At 40.1% G+C, this 24306-nt stretch overlaps 2 protein-coding genes and 2 long non-coding RNA genes across 6 annotated transcripts; 2 read left to right on the top strand and 2 right to left on the bottom strand.

Annotated features, from left to right (window-relative positions):
* Nucleotides 1-679: 679 nt before the first annotated feature.
* On the top strand, nucleotides 680-9007 carry LOC101168134 (guanine nucleotide-binding protein subunit alpha-11). Its single transcript, XM_004074559.5, has 7 exons — nucleotides 680-1164; nucleotides 3158-3342; nucleotides 5198-5355; nucleotides 5477-5605; nucleotides 7305-7434; nucleotides 7514-7667; nucleotides 8395-9007. Exons 1-7 carry the CDS (start codon nucleotides 1044-1046, stop codon nucleotides 8583-8585), a joined length of 1068 nt encoding a protein of 355 aa, XP_004074607.1. The 5' UTR covers nucleotides 680-1043; the 3' UTR covers nucleotides 8586-9007.
* A 100-nt stretch (nucleotides 9008-9107) lies between these two features.
* prune2 (prune homolog 2 with BCH domain) lies at nucleotides 9108-24306 on the top strand. Of its 3 annotated transcripts, none has more exons than XM_078956155.1 (12): nucleotides 9118-9251; nucleotides 9560-9742; nucleotides 11179-11245; nucleotides 11333-11530; nucleotides 11603-11779; nucleotides 14123-14225; nucleotides 20585-20718; nucleotides 20836-20920; nucleotides 22736-22834; nucleotides 22942-22980; nucleotides 23331-23381; nucleotides 23499-24306. In XM_078956155.1, exons 3-12 carry the CDS (start codon nucleotides 11191-11193, stop codon nucleotides 23527-23529), a joined length of 972 nt encoding a protein of 323 aa, XP_078812281.1. In that variant the 5' UTR covers nucleotides 9118-9251; nucleotides 9560-9742; nucleotides 11179-11190; the 3' UTR covers nucleotides 23530-24306. The 3 variants fall into 3 exon arrangements, with proteins under 3 accessions (XP_078812282.1, XP_078812281.1, XP_078812280.1); XM_078956154.1 differs by having other exon boundaries at nucleotides 23496-24306; XM_078956156.1 differs by lacking the exon at nucleotides 9560-9742 and having other exon boundaries at nucleotides 9108-9251; nucleotides 23496-24306.
* Nucleotides 10166-11434, bottom strand: LOC144996551 (uncharacterized). Its single transcript, XR_013659475.1, has 3 exons — nucleotides 11302-11434; nucleotides 10343-10414; nucleotides 10166-10270 (listed from the first exon to the last, which is right to left on the bottom strand). It is a non-coding gene; the product is annotated as an uncharacterized LOC144996551 (long non-coding RNA).
* LOC144996552 (uncharacterized) lies at nucleotides 22933-23428 on the bottom strand. The gene is made up of 2 exons (XR_013659476.1): nucleotides 23290-23428; nucleotides 22933-23069 (listed from the first exon to the last, which is right to left on the bottom strand). It is a non-coding gene; the product is annotated as an uncharacterized LOC144996552 (long non-coding RNA).

Here is a 24306-nt window from a genome sequence, read left to right as displayed (position 1 = left end):
TGTCTAGTGGGTCTAGATGACCCAACTCCCAATGGTAAAGTGCCTAGGATAGCACAAGGGTTTCATGAAATGTCACACAAAAGGAGGTGGAGCAAACACAGCGTGTCAACGTTGAGGAGGAAGTTCAACAGCAGACACTTCATAAAGCCCAAGCCTAAAAGAGAACTACTTCCACCTGTCCGCCAGTTAGGAGGGATACACCTGCAGAGACATAAATCACACTAGATCAGCAAATGCCTGATCATAAAAAAAAAGCTATCGGAAACGGTGAAAAAAGAAAGGTTGGCCTTTGAAAGCAATACTTCATTTGCGAGGAGTGCCTTGTCCAACGGCTCAATGTCACACCTGGGATTTGATCCCCATACTACATAAGAGGAATGAACTGATTTTAAAGCAGTTTATACAGAAAGTAGAAGGAGAAAGGAGATACAAGATTCTTTCCTTTGAGGGAAATCCTGCTGAACATGTCTTTAGTAATGAGTCATGGAGTGATTGACTCCACCTGAACTTGTCTGATAAATATCTGAGCAACAAATGCCTCAAACAATGCTAGGGTAATTGTGTGGGTGTATTTCTTTTTGTTTGCTACTTTTCCCCCACAGGACAGGTTTAAGCTTTAAGGGGTTCAACAAGAAAAGTGACTTTTAATGGTTTTAGAAGTAAAAATGTTAACTAAAGCACTGAGGTTGTTGACATCAATTTTCTGGTTTCACCAAAACTTGTTGAGAAAAGGCTCGTTTGAAAGGTTTGCTATTTTTTTTCCCATGATCCTCTGAGGCACAGAGGGCATCAAATCACGGCTTCCGAAGCGAGAATGCAGGTGCTTTCATCGCATCACCTTTCAGCCAGTGCCCGCCTCCCGCACAGGAGGAATGTGAAATGCACCTGAACTGGATCCCACATGAGGAAGAATGACTGACTGGCTAAAAAGTCACCAACTTGTTCCGTCTCTCAAGTTTATCTCGCAGAACCGACACTAAAAAAACGTAACCGCACGCGCGCTTTTTTACTCCTGGCCAAACAACAAAGCGGCTCTGACAAAAATGGACGAGTGCTGCACATCAGGCGAGGCATCGGAGAGGCTGAGAATACACAGAGAAATAGAAAGACAACTTCGCCGTGATAAAAGAGACCTTCACAGAGAGCTGAAGCTGCTGCTTTTAGGTAAGAATGTAACATCATAATTTCTGGCCGCTGCTACAGTTGTTCGAAAAACTCATTATCTTTAAAATGTAAATACTTCTTGTGATTAAAATCAGTGTATCGTTGAGTAATTTGGTATATAACTGTAAAAAAAAAAGCCACATAACAGTTTAAGCGTATTTGTTAAAAAGTTTATAAGTATAGTCATAATTAAAAAAACAAAAACAAAGTTTATTTAGCCACTTTGAGTGATTACACATCTACTACAGGTGCCACGGAGGGACAAAAAAAGCTAACATGACATAATGGATTGGAATGTTAACAGGCTAATCGTTTTACCATTCAAAGGGTAAAATAATGATTTAAACTTCAATTTGCAACCAGCCTGGCAATTAATCGCGTTTTAATGACCAAACTTTTAAACTGAACATTCAGATGATATTATGAGGTAATTTCAATATTAGGGATTATTGCAGTCCCCCCCCCCCCCCCCCCAAATATTTTTATTTTACAATTCAGTTTATGAATGCCTTTACTGTTCTTGTGATATTTAAAAAAAAAACTCTTATTCAGCTAATGAAAAGTGAAAGTATTCATAAAAGAATACGTACTAACATTTTAATAGCACACTTAAACGATTCTAAAGGCTATATTTTTATTTATTGAATAAAAAAACATAGCTTAAGTATTTGTTAGCCATCTAGGTAGTAATATTATCTTATTTTTGTTTTCATTATTAGTTTGTTTGTTACAAGCTAAATCACTAATTTAGCCAAAGTTAACATTAAAAAGAAATATTTCACCTGATGTTTGTTAGCGAATTATCTTATTGATCTCCCCACATAAACTAAAGCTTTTTTATATTTCTGCAGTTCAACTTTGGGGGAATTTTCTTTAAAGAAAAATGAGATCAAATCTGGCCATGGCGGATATACTATAAAAGTAAAAATTGTTTGGGGATTTTTCTTTTTTGCTTAAATCCACTTGTAGCTTAGCTCCCGTTTGAAAATGGCTTGAGTATCGGGGCGGTTGGATCCTAAAGTTTTGTTGTTTCTTTTCAGCTGTGGTGATCCTTCATCACAGCCACTGCTTCTTCAGATTCCTCACATAGTTGCTGCTTTGATGACTCAATTTGATAATCTTTTCCTCATTAAAGTGAAACTTGGGTAGATTTCCTCATATCCTCATACTCAAAGACGAGACGGTGATTTGTTTTCTTGAAACTACAGTACTCATCGGTTCTACCAGTTAGAAAATTGAAAATGCAATCTCTAGATAGCGAGGAGCTGTGTAAAGCCCATAAAAGAGGAATAAATCAGTCAGAAAGTGCAGATACCTGCAGTGATTAGTAAGCATCTTCTGAAATGAGACGAGGGCAGTTTTTCTTTAAGCTCCATGAAAAAAGGGCACTTTATTAAATCTTGAGGGCTGGCTTTGTCTAAAATGAGACATTCCACCTAAAAGACTACATTGAAAGGTCGCCGTCCTTACAGCTGCAGCTTGGGTTGTGAGGAGTACGCTATCCGGCTGGAAAGGAAAGGTCAGATTAATGGTTAGCAATTTTAGAATCTCTTGATTCTAAAATTATGCAGAATAATTTTCAATCAGGAGCAAAAAGCAGTCCGGATTACCGCAAAAGTAACTTAAGTCATTTTTTACTTAGAGTAAACACACACTTTTGTGCATCATTTTTGTTGCATTTTGATGAGAGGACCAACAGGCATGAAGGTACATTTAAAATGATATCATTGCACAGCAGAATCAAAGAAATGTCTTTACTAATGAGATGAAACAAATGATGTGCTGCCACATTGCGCACACAGGAAGAGGCCGACCATATTTACACCCACGGCCATCTCCTGCCTGGGGGACAAAGAAAACTCACCTTCAAGACAAAATCTTGCTGTAAAAATCCCATATAGCTGCAGTCTTTTTTCCCCCCCTGTGCCATAGAATTCCCCTCCCTTTCCTTGGTTCTCACTTTCTTTTCCCACCTTTTGGTCCCATCCGACAGGGACTGGTGAGAGCGGGAAGAGCACCTTCATCAAGCAGATGAGGATCATCCACGGGAAGGGCTACAGCGAAGCCGACAAGAAAGGCTTCATCCGACTGGTGAACCAGAACATCGTCACTGCCATCCAGGCGCTGATCGACGCCATGAGGACCCTGAAGATTGACTACGTCGACGACCAGAACATTGTGAGGTTCTCCACAGGGACAGTAGAGAGACACAAAACCCCGACAAAATGCATCAGACTGCTGTTTCTAGAGCTGCGTGTGATTATAGCGTAATATTTCAGAATAGAGCTATTTCCTCGTTGGTAAGAAACTTGCTTTTGAAAGAACGCCAAGAGGCCTAGATAATCCATCCATCTGCTACGACTCCCTCAGCTTAGATTAAACAGGAATTCACTGTAGATGTCTTCATGAATGATCTCTATAGCTACTTTCACACCAGGCATGTAATGTGCTAAAGGCGGGTTCTTGAACGCACATTTAGCCCATGGTATTCACACTGGACAAGCAGGGAGGGGCTTCTTCTTTTTCTACTGTTTACGAGAAGTATGTCCGCCACCTATAGTTGGAAGAGGTTTGGTACGAAATGTCAAAGTGGTCCAGATGTCGTGAATCTTTTCCTTTCACAGCTCTATTCTGACATTTGGAAGACGTTGTGTCATAATTCTGGCTGGGTACACGCCGCAATTATTCATTTCTCTTCCATGATCAGATTATCTAATGGTTGGCAATTCAGTGAATCCATGCGTAACTACCAAGGTTCTTGACCATGCGTTATGTAAATAGTCTTAAAAATGGTCATCAAAACTTGCATAGCTACACGCGAACACGAGAGTTTTGAATGCGGAAACCTGGAACACACATACACGCACGTTTACATCAACTTTTCATTGGAAAAGGCCGCTTGAACGCGCTTTGCCGAGGGCGGTGTGAAGGTAGCTTCAGAGAGGAGTCAAAAAGGAAAATGAAAAACTGGGGAGGAAGCCTAAAAATGCCCAATAATCAGCTCTGTGCATCTCCTGCTCTGAAGACCCACAGTGCAGTTGGTGGCTTCTGAACCTCACTCATCCTCTTCCTCATCTGACGCCTCCTACTTTTTCCATTTGAGACTCATTTCAAAGCAGTTTTCTAAAATCGCTGACATCAGGAAAACAGTCGTCTGCCGGGGAACGCAGGTCGGCCAGGGTCAGGCGGAGCTGTTAGTGTTTGGGAAAGATTTTATCTTTAGAGTTTTAGCTTCCTTTTTTTTTATTTTTAAACAGCCAAATCCAGCTAAAGATGGAAATATCCTTTGATAAAATGAAAACCAGCACCACACAAAACAATTTATAGATTATTTAAGGCTTAAAAAAGGCTAATCTAGTTTATTTTGCTGCCTTAAGATTCTCGCACAAAGCTCCACCTTCAGTCAGAGCGTTCTTCATAAAACCTTTAGAGGAAGTAGCTGCGAGTACCTGAGGCTGAATGTGCGACATGAGGAAGTAGCTACAGGGAAACGTTCAGAAAACGTACCTGTCATTGATGACCCTGTAATTCCTCGATTCTTCTTCAACTCACTCACAAAGTCATTAAAGGTTTGTCAGAGTTTCAGTTTTGCTTTTGGAAAACAGCATGTGGAGAAGTGAAAGCTCGTTAGCCGAAAAATACACAAATAAACAACAGAAGACAACCAGAACGGACTCTTGTGTCCGTTGGACCTGTAGATGTGGTTTCAACCCGTCACAGTCAAACACAGGAAGGGCGCTCTGGTTCAAAAAGAAACAGTAGTTCTACCCACAATCCTTGGCGAAAGGTAGGAAATGTTGCGTCCAGGCTCCTCATGGGGGCTCCTATGAGGATGAAAATATGAAAATTAAAGGGTGCTTAGTGTACATATTAAAACAAAGAGCCTCTATTTGGTCACTATTCTTACCATGAATCCCCAAATCTCTTCATTAATATTTAGTCTATAAACAATCTGTTGTTTTGTGTGAAAAATACTAAACTTAAGTTTTAACTTTGTTTTAATTGAGTCTCTTGTGTTGTTTTTTCTTTTTAGAACAATGCAAATAGATTAAGCCAGCTGGATGTAACCCAGACAACAGAAATGTGGGAGTCTTGGCAAGTGGACGCCATTAGGAGAGTCTGGAACGACCACGGCGTTCAAAAGTGCTACGAACGACGGAGAGAGTACCAGATATCAGACTCTGCCAAATAGTAAGCCTTTCATAAATCTCCTTTCTCATATGAACTCAGTCCTTAGACCCTTTTTCTTTTTAATTCAGGCAAAATGTGTGTCAGGATAATAAAGGACGACGGGTTTTTGTGAACTTTTCAGTTACCTGAGCGACTTGGACAGAATCTGCAGCCCGCAGTACATCCCCACTCTGCAGGACATCTTGAGGGTCAGGGTGGCCACCACAGGGATCATAGAGTACCCCTTTGACCTGTCAAAGGTCATCTTCAGGTACGAGGCTGCTTTCTTTTTACCTGAGCGGCAAAATGTTAAACAACTTTTCTTCAGTCAATTCTCATGTTAATTGTGCAGGGACCTCACAAGTTTGTGTTTCTAACAAATGCGTGGTCATGTGATTGACAGGTGACTGTCACATCACAGGCTTTCATTTCAGAATGGCCTCACAGGGTGTTTCCTGAAAGCGGTTGGGCTCGTTTGTCGCGTCTTTCTTCCTGTTTTTAAGAGTCTGAGGGTGTAGGGATGTTGCTGATTAGCAAGATAACAACAATGTTGAAAAACCTGATTTACATTTGCTGCATAAAAACAGGTCACATGTATATTTATTTCTTAGGAAAACGGCAGAAATCTAGCATCTCAGTCAGCAGAACGACTGCAGAGTTTTAGGATGAAAGGCTGCAGGGGTTTAAAACAAAAAATAAATAAATAAACCCAAATGTCTAAATAGAAGAATAAAACTGGCTTTAGCTGCAGAATCTGTGGCAATGAGGTGTTCTAGGAATAACCAGAGGGGTCTATATATAAATAAATGAATAAATAAAAAAAACGCCCCTCTCACCCTCCACGGGTGGTTTCTCCTCCAAGCTCGGGTCCTCTACCAGAGGCCTGGGAGCTTGAGGGTCCTGCAGTATCTTAACTGTTCCTAGCACTGCGCTTGTCTGGACTGAGAGGTCTGAGGTCTTTCCAGGGATCTGTTGTAGCCACTCATTCAGCCTGGGGGTTACTGCCCCGAGTGCTCCAATTACCACAGGCACCACTGTCACCGTCACTTTCCAGGCTTTCTCCAGTTCTTCTCTGAGTCCCTTCCACATCCACCACAACGGCTTTCCTCTGTTCTTTATCCACCACTACAATGTCTGGTTGGTTTTGCCATTACCATCCTATCAGTCTGGATCTGGAAGTCCCACAGGATCTTTGCTCTCTCATTCTCTACCACCTTCAGAGGTGTTTCCCATTTGCTGACCTTGGGGTTTCCAGTCCATATTCTGCACACATGTTCCTGTATATTATTCCAGCCACTTGATTGTGGCGCTCCATGTATGCTATCCCTGCCAGCATCTTACACCCTGCAGTTATGTGCTGGATTGTTTCAGGCGCCTCTTTGCACAGCCTACACCTTGGGTCTTGTCTGGTGTGGTAGATCTGAGCCTCTATCGCTCTGGTGCTCAGGGCTTGTTCCTGAGCTGCCAGGATTAGGACTTCTTGATATCAGCCACTTCAGTTATGGTCCGGTGGTACATCCCATGCAGGGGTTTGTCCTCCCATGAGGATCTGTCCTCCAGCACTGCATCCTTTGCTCTCCACTGCCCGAGACATTCACTACTCTCTACTTGATGCACTTAAAGGGCATTCACCATTTTCTCGGGATGTCCAAAACTACAATTCCAGAATCAAGTACCCTGGAAGTCTCAGCGAAAAACCAGTGTGCGTCAGTGTTCACTAGATTGGTGAACATAGACCACAATGCATTGCGTTTGAATGATTTGTCCATTTATTTTTCATAAATTGTATCAATAGGTTTTAATCACTGGAAACACAGTGGGTTCATGAATATTCTTCATAAAATCTTCATATTTATCACGTTTTTATTATTTGGTGTTAACATAACAAAAAGTTGTGAGATAGTCCCGCACTAAACAGTCTTTCAGGGGTTGAGAGAACTCCAGACAAAGCCAGCGTTTCTCGTCTACAGGATGGTGGATGTGGGCGGCCAGCGCTCCGAGAGGAAAAAATGGATCCACTGTTTCGAGGACGTCACCTCTGTGGTGTTCTTGGCGGCGCTCAGCGAATACGACCAAGTCCTGGTGGAGAGCAAAGACGACGTACGTTGTGGCTCTCCTTTCTCATCAGAAGTTCTGCCTGTGTCCGGCCCGCCGCTAACAACGCTCTCTACTTTCTCAGAACCGGCTGAAGGAGAGTCTGGCTCTGTTCGAGACCATCATGTCCTACAAGTGGTTTCAGGAGTCCTCCACCATCCTCTTTCTGAACAAGAAGGACTTGCTAGAAGAGAAAATCGCAACGTCTCACTTGGCTGACTATTTTCCAGAATTTACTGGTAAATCTTTTTGTAAATTTGGTAAATTCTTTTTTAAGTCCTTGAAAGAAACGGCTTTGTAAATCAAACAATGCTGTAAAAATATCACATTGTTGCTTAGCTCCAAGACAGATAAGATGATTCCAGAACTGCTCAACTTCCAGGAGAAACTGACAAAATCTGCTGATATAAGCTTTTTTTTTAAATAGTATAATTATTCTAATATTATCTAAAGATTTGATCTAAAAACTCAACCTTTAGGAAATGCAAACACAAGTGGTTAAAAATGTTCTAATATGTTTTTATTTATCTTTTTGACTAGACTGATGGATCCACTTGTAGACCAGTAGATCCACGTACGTCTTTGTTTTCCTCGTCTCAGCTAGAATTTGGCTCATACCTATACAAACGGATAGCTCCAGTATTGCTCGCCTTTTTGTTGCAAATCCAATGTTAGCTTGGGGGTAATGAGGGGCTGTAAGCTAGCAGGACAGCATGACAACAGTTAGTTCTCAGGAACAGGGAGGGGAAGGGGGGCGGGGTTGCTCCACGCCAACTCGCACGTAGATTTCCTGCTGCTCTAGAGAAACTGTTACTAGAAAAGTTTTTTTATTTTGGCTAAAAACGGCATCACCATAATTGAAGGATCACTGGGAACATTTTAACTTAAAAGATGATGAGGATGGATCTTCAACGTTCCCCACTGCATTCCTGGACTACAGCTAAGTCTGATCTTCCTCTGTTGCAGGACCTCAACGCGACGCAGAGGCGGCCAAAAAGTTCATCCTGAAAATGTACGTGGATCGGCACATCGGCCGCCACAAGCCCCTCTACACGCACTACACCTGTGCCACAGACACCGAGAACATCAAGGTCGTCTTCAAAGCTGTGAAGGACACACTCCTCCAAGATAATCTCGAGAGGTTCGGCCTCGAGTGAAGGAGTAAATATAAAGCTGGCCCTCGGCCCTGCGGGGTCACGTCTGACACTTCTAAGGATGTTTAAAATGTTAAATTCTGTAATTTATTATGAAAGGCTGATAATAAATGCTTTTAAATGTATTATTTTTATTTAACATGAGATAAACAAAAAACCCACTTTTCTCGGAAAGCTCTGGAATTCTTTAAAGTCTTTAAATGTTCAGATCTTTTTAGATGGGTTTCACTGTAACCTGTCTTTTAAAAAATGCTGCAAATCCAGTTCTGTCTGAAGAGAAAAATGAAAACCTCGCAGACGACAGCCATGCGTCATTCCAAAGCTTTTTGTCCTTTTCATATGATTATCATTTAGAATTACCAGTTTGTATATGGGACTAACTTTCTCTCTGTCACTCTTTGAAAAATAATACAGCTGTAAAAACCCGTGTGTTTGTGTACTTTCATCTAAACTTCATTTTTAACGGCGCATAATCCGGCCACTGATTAACAGACGGCTGTGGAGGTGCCTGTGGCATGCTGGGACAATGACCTTTGCACCGAAGGGTGTTCAACGCTGAGGTGGAACGCCGTCTTCCCGTCTAGAAGCAGTTGGGTTTTTTTCCATTGGAGAGAGAAAACAAAAAAAAGACCTTCAACTCAGTTAGAGCTCTGGACAAAAGACAACAAGGTAGAAACCGTTTCCTCCTGCTTTGTGTTTATTCAAAGGATTGAAAAGTTTGGAGAGAAAGATTAGAGATGACGCAACAGAAGACAAAGCCTCAGATGTCTGCTCTAAATCCCTGCTGTGTTTTTGTAGCAAGCTTGTATGATCTGCGTATGAAGCCAGTTGCGTGTTGTTGCTCCACCCCCCTGAGGGCAAATGAGGCGTTACAGTGGCAGTGCCACCCTCTCATTTCAAGCACAAACACTGCACTTACTAAAACTCCTTCCAGTTAAAAGGCAACAGCATCCCGTCCTCCCTCCTTTTCCCCCCAGCTGCGCTCAGAGCAGGTGACTGCCCATATTTGGTATCAGCCCGGGTCATGTGACCACAAAATGGTGGAAGCTGTGAGCTGTTTGTAAGCTGAGCATCTCCACCGAGCGTCTGGAAGCAGGAAACGGGCAGCACATCCATGCTCTGAGACGCGGGAGGACAGAACTTCCTGAGCCCCGACCGTGGTGAGTACACGGCTTTTAATCAGCGGCGGAAAAAGCGTCGAGAAAGAAGCGTTTGCTCTGGTTTTCCCACCTCCCTCACAGCCAGCAGACAGGAAGCAGGAGGGAGGGAGGGGCTGCTGTCATCAGCACTGAGCCCTCTGATGTGGAAGCAAATCTGAAACAGCTCAGCATCTTCCACCAGGGAGCTTCACTCCTCTTCCCCCCTCAATAATTATTTTGTGGACCTAAATCCATGATTCTGCAGAAAGCCACATGCGTGTGTGTGTGCGCACAGCTCTGTCCACTCGGATCATCTGTGATTTTGCAGCATTTGTTCCGCTTTAGCAGTTGGCTGCAATATTTCCACCATTCCACACAAAAAGGCAGCAAACGAGGAACAAGGATGTGTCTTTTCATGTGACGGAGCGCACGTCACATGACTCACCGACAACATTTGCATCCCAAATCCAATCCCTGCCCGGACCAGTCCGTGGGTTTGAATCCGCTCGGGGAGGGAAAAGGCTCCTGACCCAGAAGACCTTATGTCTCCTGTTTGAAAACGGCGATAAGAAAAGATGAACTTTTCACCTCAACCTCTTTTGTTTTTACTCTTTCACTGACCTAACATTCATGTAGCGTCTGTACACATGTTGGCATCCGTGTGAAGGAGTCCGGTTAGGATGCGAGTGCCAGCTTTGATACAAAAAAAAACAAACGCACATGAAAAAGTCCTAAAATTTCACCACAAACCACAGAATTTCTGGACAACAAAACTCATGAAATGTCGTCATTAGCAGTCCTTTAATTACAGCCATGACTTAGACTTTTACGTGCTCTTTATGATGCAAAATAGAAGCAGAGAAAAACAAATCATTCAGAAATGCACACAAAGCGGGAAATGATACAATGTCATAAAAAGAACGCCCATTATCTTTTTCATTTCAACAAGTTTCTGCTCAAATGCATTTAATAGTTCATTAGGCTTTACCCAAACTCTACTGCACAATCGATACGTGATGCTTCCAAACAAACATAAACAACATTTTTCCTTTTTGTGCATTATAAAGAACCAAATTGAGGTCAAACTTGTTTTAAACATGTGAAAATAATCAAAACCATATTCATTATAGGCTTGATCTGATTAGAAAATTGCACCGTCTTGGACAAATCAATGCTTACGTATGCCGTCCGACTCCAACATGGCGGAAAGAATGGCGACTGAATTGGTTAGTGATGCCTCACTCTGTCCAGTTCTCATATATAGTCAATGGAATCTGCTGCAGTTACTCTATTACGATGCTCATTTGTCCCTGACATACTCACTAGAACAAGAGCTGCAGCTGGAAGACGATACTCAAACATCTCACACAGACGGACAATGATCTTAGAAGTCATTACATAGAAAGAATATGTCGTTGTCATAAACTATTTATTACAGAGTGGTTATTCTGTCATAGGTCCTCCAGGGGATGGACCTGGATTCAGAGACTATAATGAACTCAGAGGACGCGGACAGCCGACCAGGTGAGCAAGAATCATTCATTAAAAGAAAAATGAGTGTAAAAAGTGGTTAAACGCACCTAACTCTTGCCCTTTTTTGTTTTGTTTCAGTGCCTCCTTCTTCTTTATCCCTTCAAGGAGCTTCCAGTCAAAGGAAGAAGCTCTCTGCTCCTCGAATCAGCTTGTCCCTAGACCAAAGCGAGGACGACTTGGGGGAAACACCAGACGATCTCGACATCAATGTAGACGACCTGGACACTCCAGATGAAGGAGACTACGACTACACAGACCACGAGCTGGACTGGGAAGGTAAGAAGGAAAACCTGCTCTTGAAAAAGAGGACACAGGTGAATCTTCTAAACTGTTGTCTTTAAATACTAGAGCCCAGCACCGTCAACAGAAGCGTGCCAAGCGAGTCCTACAACCCCATCCCGACATACAGCGCTGAGGAGGAACGCCAGGACGCCAGGCTATGGAGGAGCGTCGTCATCGGAGAGCAGGAGCATCGCATCAACATGAAGATCATTGAGCCGTACATGAGAGTGATCTCCCATGGAGGTGACTCTTAAAGACCTTCACTTCATCAGTGTAGTCATTTACTTCTTATTTTGCTCTTTGGAAATTTTCACTAAAAAAAAAAAAAAAAAAAAAAAAAAACATGTTTCAGAGTAATAGATGTTACTTTGAGGTTACACAAAATATAAAACAGAAAATTAACCAAAACAGGCAGTTTGGTAAACAGTGAAAACAAACCTTTAAACTTTTTTTTGCATAACCCAAAAAAGATGTTTAATCTACCATTCACATCTATAAAATGCGATGAGTAAATTGGATTTTCAAGCATCCAAATAATCTAGTTGAAATATCCAATGGCTCGGAAACCTATGGTTTTTGTTTTTACGTGACTGAATGAGTTGAGAACCACTGTGGGTAAACTGGATCGAGGATCATACTTTCAACTTCCGGAATGAAGCTCATTTAAAAAACAAGGCAACTCACCTAGTTACCACTAGGGGTTCAAGGAAGTCCTCACCAAGCTGTAGCTTTTTGAGTCGTTCCTTGGGGGAGGGGTAAGCTGCAGTCCCAACCGTGCACAAAAACCATTCAGTAGTTTACCCCCCCCAATCCAACCCTTTGACTGAATATGAGATTTGGACTGAGTGAGTGTGATGTTGCCCATGGAAACAGCTTACTTCCAGCTCCAAAAAAAATAAAGTCAATTCAGTCACCATTTTTTCTTCAAAGAGACGTCGCCATGTTGGAGCCAGACAGTGGGGGAGGGGGTCACTCAGTCCAGTTCTTATACGCCAGGGGTGTCTTACTCATTTTCACCGAGGGCCACATCAGCATAGTGGCTGTCCTCAATGGCCCATATATAACTTATACATGTAACTAACTGTAATGAAAAATAAATGTGACCTCTTTCTTAATGTTAAATTACAGTTGCATAGAAGGCTTATGTTTGCTTGTTACTTTAGCATAAGTTCCTTTTGAATTGATTCCGTCAGGTTAGGTTATATTGACAGTGTTTGAGCCCAAATGTACAGTTGCCCAATCCGATATTTCAATTTTGATTCCCCCTAGATATGAATAAATACACACCAATTTTTATTTTTATTTCAAGAAATTAAAAACCTTTATGCTATCGCGGGCCAAATGCCTTGAGTTTGACACATGCTTTATAACCCAACCCCTAAATAATGAATGTCAAGCAGCAAGGCAGTAGGTCACATTTTGTACAGTCTGGTCTTTTGAACCTTTGATAATCCAAGTACAGACACTGTTCCACTAGACCAATGAGCTGAAGCTTGTTTAAAAACCAAGTAGAGAAGGTGTTATTTACCAAGTAACCACTAGTGCTTGTTACAGACTAGTCAGTGTCTAGCCCCATTAACATTAAATGGTCTAACAAAGCAACAGAAAGGCTTATATAAAAAAAAAAAAATTAAAAATCTTTAGCTGATTTTAGTATCGACATTTCGTTTTAGATTCAAACGAAACATTGTGTTCAGGGCTGCATGGTGGGGTAGTGGTTAGCGCTGGTTCAAATCCCAGCTGGGACCTTTCTGTGTGGAGTTTGCACGTTCTCTTTGTGCTTCAGGCACTCCGGTTTCCTCCCACAGTCCAAAAACAGGCATCATAGGTTAATTGATAATACAAAATTGTCCCTTAGGTACAAATGTATGTTTTTTTTGTTTCCCTGTGACAGACTGGCGACCTGTCAAAGGTGTAACCAATTGTCACCCAAAAGTAGCTGGGATGGGGTCTAGCAGTCCCATAACTCTAAAAAGGATTCAAACGGTTTGAAAAATGGATGGAATGTTTAAATAGGAGTGTAGACTTTTTTAATATTAACAAAGCTCTGTAATGTCCCTATTCAGCAAGTTGCAACAACTTTTTGCTTGTTTTCCACAGAGCAACAAGCCTGGCTTTAAATAGACTAGTGAGAACACATACTATATCCCCATTGGTCTGGATACTTTGGGTACCGGACACAAATGAAAGGTTTCCACAAAACACTGACCATACATCACTGTGGATGAAAACCTCTCATCCTCTACCAGCCCTCTGCTCGTTTCTGCAGGCTCACAAGAAAAATCAGCGGGAAAGTCAACATCAGCAGCTCTGTCATCCCCAGAAAAGAGCCTCTGTCTAAGTGACAACAAATCTGATGATGAATGGGCTGTCGAATAAAATAAATTACACTTATTTGAAACGTATTGAGAGGAAACGGTGCAGAGACAGACACACAAAGGAAACGTAGAGTGGCAGATGAATCAAACACAAAAGAGGGAAAAACGAGAGCAATCAAGCTTTCGCCCAAAAAAATCATCACCATCCAGTTGATTCTTCAAAGTGTAATTTTTCATGTTTTTTTCTTCTTCTTTTCATTTTATTAAGGCTACTATGGCAACGGAGTGAATGCCATTATAGTGTTTGCCGCCTGTTTCCTGCCCGACAGTGACCGAGAGGACTACCACGAAATAATGGAAAACCTCTTCCTGTGAGTATCACCAATAGGAACAGGCTTTTCACTGACCATCTGAAAGTCATCAGTCTTACCAGGTTTCATCTTAAACTCATTTTCACTTTTCTATTGATTAAAAATGTCACTCTAGTTATATACGTACATAGAAAGAACACGGCATGTCTTGGAAGGTTCTCATTCATTCAGGTTAGCTCCTCACAACAAAAACATTTTGTATTGATTGATTTTGTAAAAATTGTTGACGTATATTACACAATGCATTACAGCTACATGCATTACAATTCCTCCAAAACTACAACCACAATGTGGTGGAGACCATGTAAATACACTGTAAAATTGTAAATGGCGTTTCCTTGTGGAGCGCTTTTCTAACTTCTTTAAAGGCCCAAAGGGCTTTACAGTTACATTCCCTTGCACCCATGCACACACAAAGATTCACACACTGCTGGTGGCTCTGCTGCAGAACACTGGTACCAACCTTCTACCAGTTGCAAGGTGGGGGTTCAGTGTCTTGCCATATCTTATGATGGACACTTTGACGTACAGCAAGGTGGGAATTGAACCCTATCAGGTTCAAAGAGGTTGATTGCCCTACCGCTGCCTGGTACTGACTGGTTTACAACATGGAAATTACATTGTGGTGGAGACCATGTTACTACACAGTTGGACTAACGGTAAGGAATTTACACTGTGGAATTGACTGTGTTTTTACATAACTACACTGTTATAGACACTATGTATTTACATAGTAACTACACTGTAGCACTGACCTATATACTCATTTTTCTGCACTAGAAACAGTGTTATAATTACACCCGGACATTGACCGTATGTTGTGACAGTAAGACAGCGCTCCTGTCCATCATTAGACTCATTTTAATGTGGCAGAGAAAATACTATTACATAGTCAATTCTCTGAGTCAGAGAAAACCATTACCATATGTTAAATGCAGTGAACCTATATTTTACATCATACTGTAAAATAAACAGTGCCAAAGACCCTAATTTTAAATTATTGTTAAACTGTGATATGAATATTCATATTTTAAAGGAACTTTTTAAATAAAAGACTAAAAAATAATTTTTCTAAACATTAGTTTTGCATGTCAAAATGTCATTTTAGATATTGACCGTTAAAAAGGTAAAGACAAGTACATTCTGAAATTGTCATGACATGGTAGGAATAAAAATTTTCAGACAATATTACAACAGTTTTCTCTGGAGGTTCTTTAAGCGCTCATTATTGAACACTTCCAGTATAAAAACATTGGCAGAAAAATTCTCATTTGAAGTGTAGTTTGTTGATAGTTTTACCAAAACTGTATTTTTTTTACTTCAAAGCTGAGTGGGATTTTTTCCCTGATGACAAAGTAAAGATAATTAAGGGTTTCAGTTACCATGTAATTACAAGGTAATTCCACGGTACTGACCTTGTTCTGGTATATTGAATAAATAGTGGTACTTGCTACGATACCACAGTTCTGATAGAACAAAAGTCATTTTAAAATCAATTGAGATCTCAGTAAATATTTTCTGAAGTTCTTAAATCCATTTCCTAAATTATACCTAAACATATGTAAATATTTTTTTTAAATGTACATTAAATGAAATATATTAGCAGTATGCCTTTCACTTTATGTACTCTATGACCATTAAACTTTAGTGTGAGTTTATATACGTCTTTTTAACATTAGGAGACCGCATCATTCTAAAATAAATGCATCAGTGGAGTAGGTCGCTGGTTGGTTTTACTTGTACAGTCAAATGTACAACTATAAAGTATTATTTCATAGTCTCTCTGGCATCTGGATGCATTGGCAAAGGAAATTTATTGTTCTGGAGAAACAGAGGACTGGAAATGTGTCGGAAGGGTTTTGAACACCGGATTTGAAATATGATCCGCTGCACAGAAGGATAAGGTTATTGAGGTCAACATGAATTTGAACACTTTAATATACAAGGCTGGTACATAATTTAGCCGTTAAATGACCAATGTGGAAAATTCTATAATTTTAATAAAGTATTTGAAAAAAATGTAAACAAGATTTTTTTGTTATTAATAAATTAATAAAATTATTAATAAAAAAATGATAAACCTGCAGTAATTAAATGTTTCTAAAAGGATGAATGAAATCTTGGCTACAATAAAAAGATAGAACTCACTCTTGTTTTATGACGCATGGTGAATTTAAGGCTCTGTTGTTCCGCTGAAGAGTTTTCCTGCCTGGACAGTGTTTATGGACCTCCAAGCCTGTGCTGGGACAGATAGGGACTAAGCTGGCATGTCTGAAAGTTTTGGATGGACACAAAAGAGATGGACAATAGGGTCTGCAGGTTCTGATGCCAGATGGCAAAAATGAAATTCCTTGTGAGGAATTGGTGCTGCAGATTTGAGCGGTTTGCAGTTTGTCAGAGGGAGATGATCACAACAGCAGCAGTGCTGTTTGGTTGCTAACTGGTGAAAGGCATTTGAAGAGGAAAGAGCTTTTAGAGTGAGATCAAAGTCAGTGAAGATAAAGAAGTTACTGTAAACTTTTTGAAAGTTTTTTTTTTGGTAATCAAAAGATCAGATCTCTCCTCAATTCGGAAAGGTAACTTTAGAGAAAAAGTGGTCTGCGAAAATGTGAAAAAGCAGATGAAATTCAAAGAGATTCCCGAAGAAACTGCTCTTGATCCAATTATTGCAGCTGACATCAGGAGAAGCGTTTGAAGATCCTGTTAGAGCCAGACTGCTTCACAGTGACCTCACAGACTTTCCAATTAAATTCAAGACAAAAGCTGCTTCTTGATTTCACCGTTTTAACATACGTTATAAACAAAAAAATATAATTTTCTCTCTTTATTTAGACGAAATGCATTTTAATAGATATGAGGTTCGATATTTTACCTAAATGAAATGCCTTCAAAGAGTAACAGTGAAGTACAGCGGAGTAAGAGTGAAGTAACAGTGGAGTAACAGTGAAGTACAGTGGAGTAACAGTGGAGTAACATTAAAGTACAGCGGAGTAACATTAAAGTACAACGGAGTAACAGTGAAGTAACAGTGGAGTAACAGTGGAGTACAGTGGAGTAACAGTGAAGTACAGCGGAGTAACAGTGAAGTAACAGTGGAGTAACAGTGAAGTACAGTGGAGTAACAGTGAGGTACAGTGGAGTAACAGTGGAGTAACAGTAAAGTACAGTGGAGTAACAGTGAAGTACAGTGTAGTAACAGTGAACTACAGTGGAGTAACAGTGGAGTAACAGTAAAGTACAGTGGAGTAACAGTAAGGTAGAGTGGAGTAACAGTGAAGTGGAGTGGAGTAACAGTGAAGTACAGTGGAGTAACAGTGAAGTACAGTGGAGTAACAGTGAAGGGCATTCAAAATGCAGCAGCAAGAAAAAGGAGAGAAAGTATTGGAGATGAATGTGTTTTTTTCATTCAGAAGTTAACAAATTATAAAGTTAAAAAATATAACGGGAATTGCTCTTGAGCTTTAATAAAATAGTAATTGAAGAACAAATCTAATTTTTGGAAAAAACTTTTGAAAATTGGCATTAGTAAACTTTTGAATGCAACTAAGCTTTTTGTTAATCACACCCGCATTCCTAATATGTTCATTTCAGATCTCATTCTGGTTTGTTCAGCTTGAGCCAATGATTCGTGGATTACATTTTCACAATATATTCCGGTAGAAAAAGAAAGAGCAAGAGAGGAACACCACTTTTGCAAACTCGCCACGCCAACGCTGTTTCAAATCTGCTAAATTAAAAACCCATCATCGTTTCCCCAAGTAGCTGTCCAATGATGCTTGAGGAGCACAGCGCCGCCAACTTTTCCTAAAAGCTTGGAGTGAGCCTCAGAAAAAAAAGTCACTCTTTACGGCCGCAAGTTTAGTTTTTTCGTGTAAATGTGACCTAAAGCACCCCGAATGAATTCAAAATACAAAAAAAAATACTTTTTAAAGAATAAAAAATGATTTACCTTAATAACATGAAAAACAAACTAAACTAGAAACTAAGACAAGACGAGGCACAGGGCATCTAGAAAAAATGTCAAACTGTCCCTTGTAGTAATGACTAATGAGGCCGTTTTTGAAGCTTTGAGAATTTTAGAGAATGGCTCCCACTTCAACCATGGCTCAAAGCCTGCTAACTTAATTGTCATTATTGCAGATAAAATTCCATCCAAGACCAAACTGTTTAGTTTAGACCCACTTTGCATTTCAGTGGAGCAGCACCAGGACCAGCCAAGTGTATTTGGGAATGAGAACATAAAGGTGTGGCGTGAGAGATGAATCAAATGTGTGAGTCTCACGGCCGATGCGTGAGAGTTGGCAGCCCTGGAGTTATGAGGCGATGCATCCAAATCCCTAGGAGGAATTCCCACCCTAACCCCTATCTACTAAAAAACTATACAGTGCGGCACTATGTAGTGCCCTGGATTTTCAAAGTAATTCAGACACCATGCTCAGTAATTTTTTTTTTTTTTTTTTTAACGGCGGACATGACGCCATCGACGTCTTAAAGTTAATTGTAATATGAGCGTTTTGCAACAATTATTTATGAGCCCACTGTCTACTGAAGATGAAAACGTTAATGATTGATTAAAAATACATTTAAATACATTATTTTGGCAAAAAAATGTTCAGACGCAATGCATTGTGGTCTATATTCACCAATCCAGTGAACCATCGATGCACACTGGTTTTTCGCAAAGACATCTGGGACATTTCTAGGGCACTAGATTTGGGAATTGTCGATTCGGACAGCACTACAAAATGGCGAACGCACTATATAGTGCACTCTCTCAATGTTTTCCAACCTTTTTGAGCCAAGGCACACTTTATCCTTGACAAAAATCCAGCAGCACACCAGCATCCAAAAATTAAAAAAGGAGAAACTTATAGTCTGTATTGATGTACAGTCCCTCCACAATCTCACATGCATTTTCGTGATAATTGTGGCAGAAAAAGCTGCAACTGTTTTTTCTAAAAGATTTAAAAATAATAATAAAAGTTAAGTTAGTTTTCCACAATAGTTTTCAACTAAATTATTTGAAATTTTACCCTGGTAGTTCTTTTTCCCTCCAGTTTATTAACATGCAATTGTATGTAACCTCACAAAAAAACAAATATATTCTTTCTAAATAGTTATTTATTTTATGTTGGGGCAAAGGTAACTGTAATTTTTGAACAATTATATGATCACAATATGTTTGATACATTTTTACACAAAAAGACTAACATTATATTTATGTTTTCTGTAGCTACACAAAAAGTGAACATGTTGAAGTTTTATTAGTTTTTCTCTTGTCCTAATCAAAAATAAAGTCTTGGAAAACTTTTACAAAAATGTTTCTATTTCTTTTTAGATGATTAAATTGTTTCAATTTAGTTTAAATGTGTCTGTTGGCCACTTCACCTTAATCCTGTTTCTTAAATGTTGTTATTACTTCTTTTAAATTTAACATATAAAATAATCCAGACTTATTAGAAAAGTGTTTCAGTTAGAAAGATGACTTGGACCAAACTCTGGGATATTTGGCTGTTAATAAACACAAACCTTGAAGGAGAACTCTTCTGATTTCGTCAAGAAGATTTAAAAACTGATGTGTGTTCGTTGTGGCTTCAAGACGTTCAACAGGGAAGACTCATTTAGCCTCTTCCTGAGGTCAAAGGTCAACACAACTCTAGTTGTGATTGTAGAATTAAGCTGGCGGCATGAGTGTAAAAGGTTGATTGCTGATATTGTGGGAAAATGTGAAAATTACTTTTCTACAAAACAGCCGGCAAGGTGTCGGTCCTGTGGCCGTTCCATAATTATTTCAAAGCTTCTTTTGGATTTCTCCAACATAAATCTTTTGGTTTTGTTAGTGAATTTTGAAATATTTTTTGAGCCTCAAAAGAAATTTTGCCGAAATTCATCTTTTGGGATTTTTTCTTTCGTTGTGATGTCATTTTTGTTTTTTGTTTTTTTCATTGGGGAGGTGAGGGTGGCCTCAAAATTTTTCCCTTAAATACAAATGAAGAAAGAAAAATTGTGAAAACAATCTGGTCTTTGCTGGACTTGCCTTGGACTGCTGAGGGACATGATGAATATAAAATTCTGCACAAACTCTTTAGGAAACTGCAAAAGTTGGCTAAATGCTAAATGTTAGCTAAAAAACATTTAGCAGATCATTTAGCAAAGGTTAGCTAAAAAAAAAAACAAGCTAGCCACACAACAGGAAGTTAAACTTTTAAGCATTTTTATTTAGAATTTATAAACTCCAATGTGGGATAATGTGTTTTGATTAAATAAAAAGGAAAAGTCCACATTTGATAAAGTTACAGACGATGGATCTGAAGGCATTTAAGCCCATGTGGCCTGATGGAAATGTGTTTATGCTTCAGCTTTGTGATCAGCACGCTGGAGCTGATGGTGGCAGAGGACTACATGATTGTGTACCTGAATGGAGCCACACCCCACAGAAGGATGCCCGGCCTTGGCTGGCTGAAGAAATGCTACCAGATGATTGACAGAAGGCCTGTATTGTTTTTATATACGTCACCGCTCATTTTGGGATGAATTATTAAGCTGCATTTGTCTCATCTGAGAATGCAGCACAGATAAACTAACATGACGTTGTGTGTTGTGTTCAGGCTCAGGAAGAACTTGAAATCCTTTATTATTCTGCATCCATCATGGTTTATCAGGACCGTTTTAGCCGTTACCAAGCCATTCATCAGGTAGGAAATATCCCACTGTCCCCCACTGTTTGTTGTGCATGTTTTGTTCAGAAATGACATTTCACAAATGAATAGTTAACTATAAACAGAAAAAAATGGTTTAAAGTTTAAAGTTGATGCTTTTTTGGGGGGAATTTAGATACGACTCTGGTCTGAATCTTGAATTATCAGCTCCAGCTAGTTGTTACAGTTTTTTTAAAGCATACATTTTTAATATACATTACCTGCATAGCAATTAGTCGACACATTTAATTTATGTTGACACATTTTAATAATGTTGGGTTGAATATAGGCTTTGGCGTCTTGAACAAGGACACAATAGCCAATAAGGATGGGAATTGAACCTTTGACAAACTGCATGGCAGATTGCTGGCCGTATAAGGTCCCAATTAGCTGCTATTTGAGTTTGTCTAGCAAAAACGAATAACCGTGTGAGGGTCATGCTATGGTGGCCCTGAAGTACAAATCACATCAACAACAACAAAATATTAAAGATCATAACTACAATTAAAAAAGCAAAACAAATAAAACACATTCCATTAAAGAAATCAAAACAAATTCCCAGAAATTTTATCTGGTGTTATTTACACCAGCATAAAAATAACATTTAAATTCAACTTTGAATGAACTCTAATACCGGAAATGTCGCAGGCGACTCCTAGATCAGTGTTTTTCAACCTTTTTTGAGCCACGGCACACCTTAACCTTGAAAAGATCCCACGGCACACCAGCATCCAAAAAAAAAAGAAAAAAAAAGGAGAAACTTCTAGTCTGTATTGATCTACAGCCCCTCTGCAATCTCACATGCATTTTTGTGACAGTTGTGGCAGAAAAAGCAGGAAGTTGCAGCTGTTTTTTCTAAAAGATGTAATAAAAGTTAAGTTAGAAGATTTAAAAACTTATCGGTGTTCGTTGTGGTTTCAAGACGTTTAACAACAGATCTAATTTCGCGCTGAGACGCTGTAACTTTAACCCAATGCATCATGGGAGATGTAGTGCGCAACGGCCGGAGATCGCTTCTCTGAGCTTCATTGTTTGTTCACTCGTTCCACGGTCTAACACTGGATTCTGTGGAAAGCTACACCGCTAAAGACGAGCTTTAGCTGTTATTTTTGTTGGAACTGAGAGACTTTAGGAGCTAAATTGGTACAAGGAAGTGAAGACTTTAACCACTTCTGATTGGTCAGACTGATGACACGTGATTAAGCCCCCAAGAATGATTGATGGAGACAGTTAAAAGGGCGGGACTTTTCCAAAAAACAGCTGAAGCTGCGGCTAAATCGCGGTACCGTCATTCTTATCAAAGTGTCTTTGATAAAATAAAATAAACAAAGAAAAAAGTATTTCAAAAAGTAATCAGCTGAATCTGTCGTAGGTAAAATAAATAAAGAAAAAAAAGAAAATGGCTTTTCGTATCTGCTTTGCACTGATGGGTAACACAATACTAACAAAAAGTGTATTAAATTCCAAAGCTGCTTTTGTCTGCTGTTTTGTTGATTTGCACGAACACTTCACTTCTAAAAAGTGTTGCAAATCAGTGTGAGGCTGTTTTTTTCTGATTCAGAATCCGCTGGAATTGTGTTAATTAGGTAAATGCCTGAAGAGTTACAGTAGTGGAAAAAACTGTAAACCCAAGAGCTAAAGCTTCTGGCTTTAAGGGTTAACATCTAAGGGAATGAGCAGCATAAACAGGCATTTTAAACAATGAGGGGAAAAAATAATCAAATTCTGCACATCCTTAGTAAGCACTTCAGTAACTACATAGTCGTTGCAGCACTTTAAAAACAAAACTCTGCCTGGTTTCTTTTGTCGTAGTGCCAAGTTCAGCAGTAAGATTAAATATGTGAACAGTCTGGATGAACTACAGCAGCTCATCCCCATGGATTGTGTCCAGATCCCTGAATGCATCATTAAGTAAGTCCCTCCAAGTCCCTGAACTCACCAACACCAAGCAGCACAGCTACCAGACCCGCTGTAATGACTTTATCCTCATCTTTCTATTTGAACTCTCACCTTTCTAGAGTCGACAAGGAGCTGAAGGAAGCAGCGGAGAACTCCAAGTAAGCATCCGCTCCCTCGACCCTCATTACCTCCTCAGTGGAGGCGGGAGCACCTGAGTGTTGGTTTATTACAGGATTCTCATTTTCAGCTGAGACAGGGAGAAGAAAAAAAAAGTCACCAAATCTGCTAAATGCTTTGCTTTCATCTCATTTATCAATACAGTAGAATAAACGAGTCCATCCGCAGCGCATGGCGATCCATTACACCAATAATAAACACGTGAAAAACAATCTTTAGACTTCAAACACTAATCACCGGCTGGCTAATTGTGTTCTGAATTATAAGTTGCATGGAACTGTAAAGCCCACCCCCGTCTAACGACCTCTCCATTTGTCTCCTCCCGCTCCAGGATGAACAGTTTTCTGCAGGGGAGCGAGCCGGCAGCAGCCAGCCGGACAGAGTGAGTTGTCAAAAATGCTAAGAAGAGCCCACGCCGGAGATAAACGGCCGCCACCGCTGCATAAAACACGCCCAATCCTAAAAAGTTTCTGCTTTGTTCCAACACCCTCTACAGCAGACAAGATGAAGCTGGAGCCAGCCGCTCATAAAAAAAAAACCACCCAGCCCCAAACCAACCCCGGATGGATCATTGGACACCTCCGCTCTCAAGCGTCTCAGCTGTAACGAATGGTCAAAGCTAAAGTTTGGAGTCGAATGTGAACGCATCTCACAGTCACAGCACTCCTGCTGAGGATTAGATCGTCAGGCGAGACGCCTGCCAGCATCCGCACAGCAACATCATTGTTCACTTTAGGGTAGAAAATGCAATTACTCACCAGACAGTGAAGCGCACTGAAACCCATTTGTTCATCCTGTACAGAAGTGCATGATGGGAAACGAGCATTTCACCCCTTTACTGTTTAGGTTTGTTGTACCAAGAGGCGTCTTCTGTGTCAGCAGTTTAGATATCAAGTGTTGACTTCAATCATCTTTCCCTTAAACGACGACATTAATCTATAAAGAAGTTATTTAAATTTATATCAAGAGGTGAGTAAAATGCAGTGTGACGGCATTTATTTATTTATGTTTTTCGGCCTCGACATGCAGGCGTGTGGGATTTGTTTTATTTTATGAGCTAAAAACAGCAAAACTCTCAGTTGGATCACCAGGAAGAAACATCAGATAATGATGGAATCTTAACGAAGCACAACATCCGTCTGTGTGTGACCGTGCATGTGTGTGACCGTGCATGTGTGTGCGTGTTGCTGCATGTCCTTTCATCACATCACTGGTGGTCCTCTTAGCCAAGTGTCTTATATATGGAGTTGCAAAAATACAGATAAGGATTACTGTCTAATTGTTCAATAAAATAAGCTAAAGATGGA

The sequence above is a fragment of the Oryzias latipes genome, chromosome 12 (assembly GCF_053564925.1).
Source record: "Oryzias latipes strain Hd-rR chromosome 12, Olatipes_Hd-rR_3.1".
Taxonomy (NCBI): domain Eukaryota; kingdom Metazoa; phylum Chordata; class Actinopteri; order Beloniformes; family Adrianichthyidae; genus Oryzias; species Oryzias latipes.
This window is presented reverse-complemented; position numbering and strand designations above follow the sequence as displayed.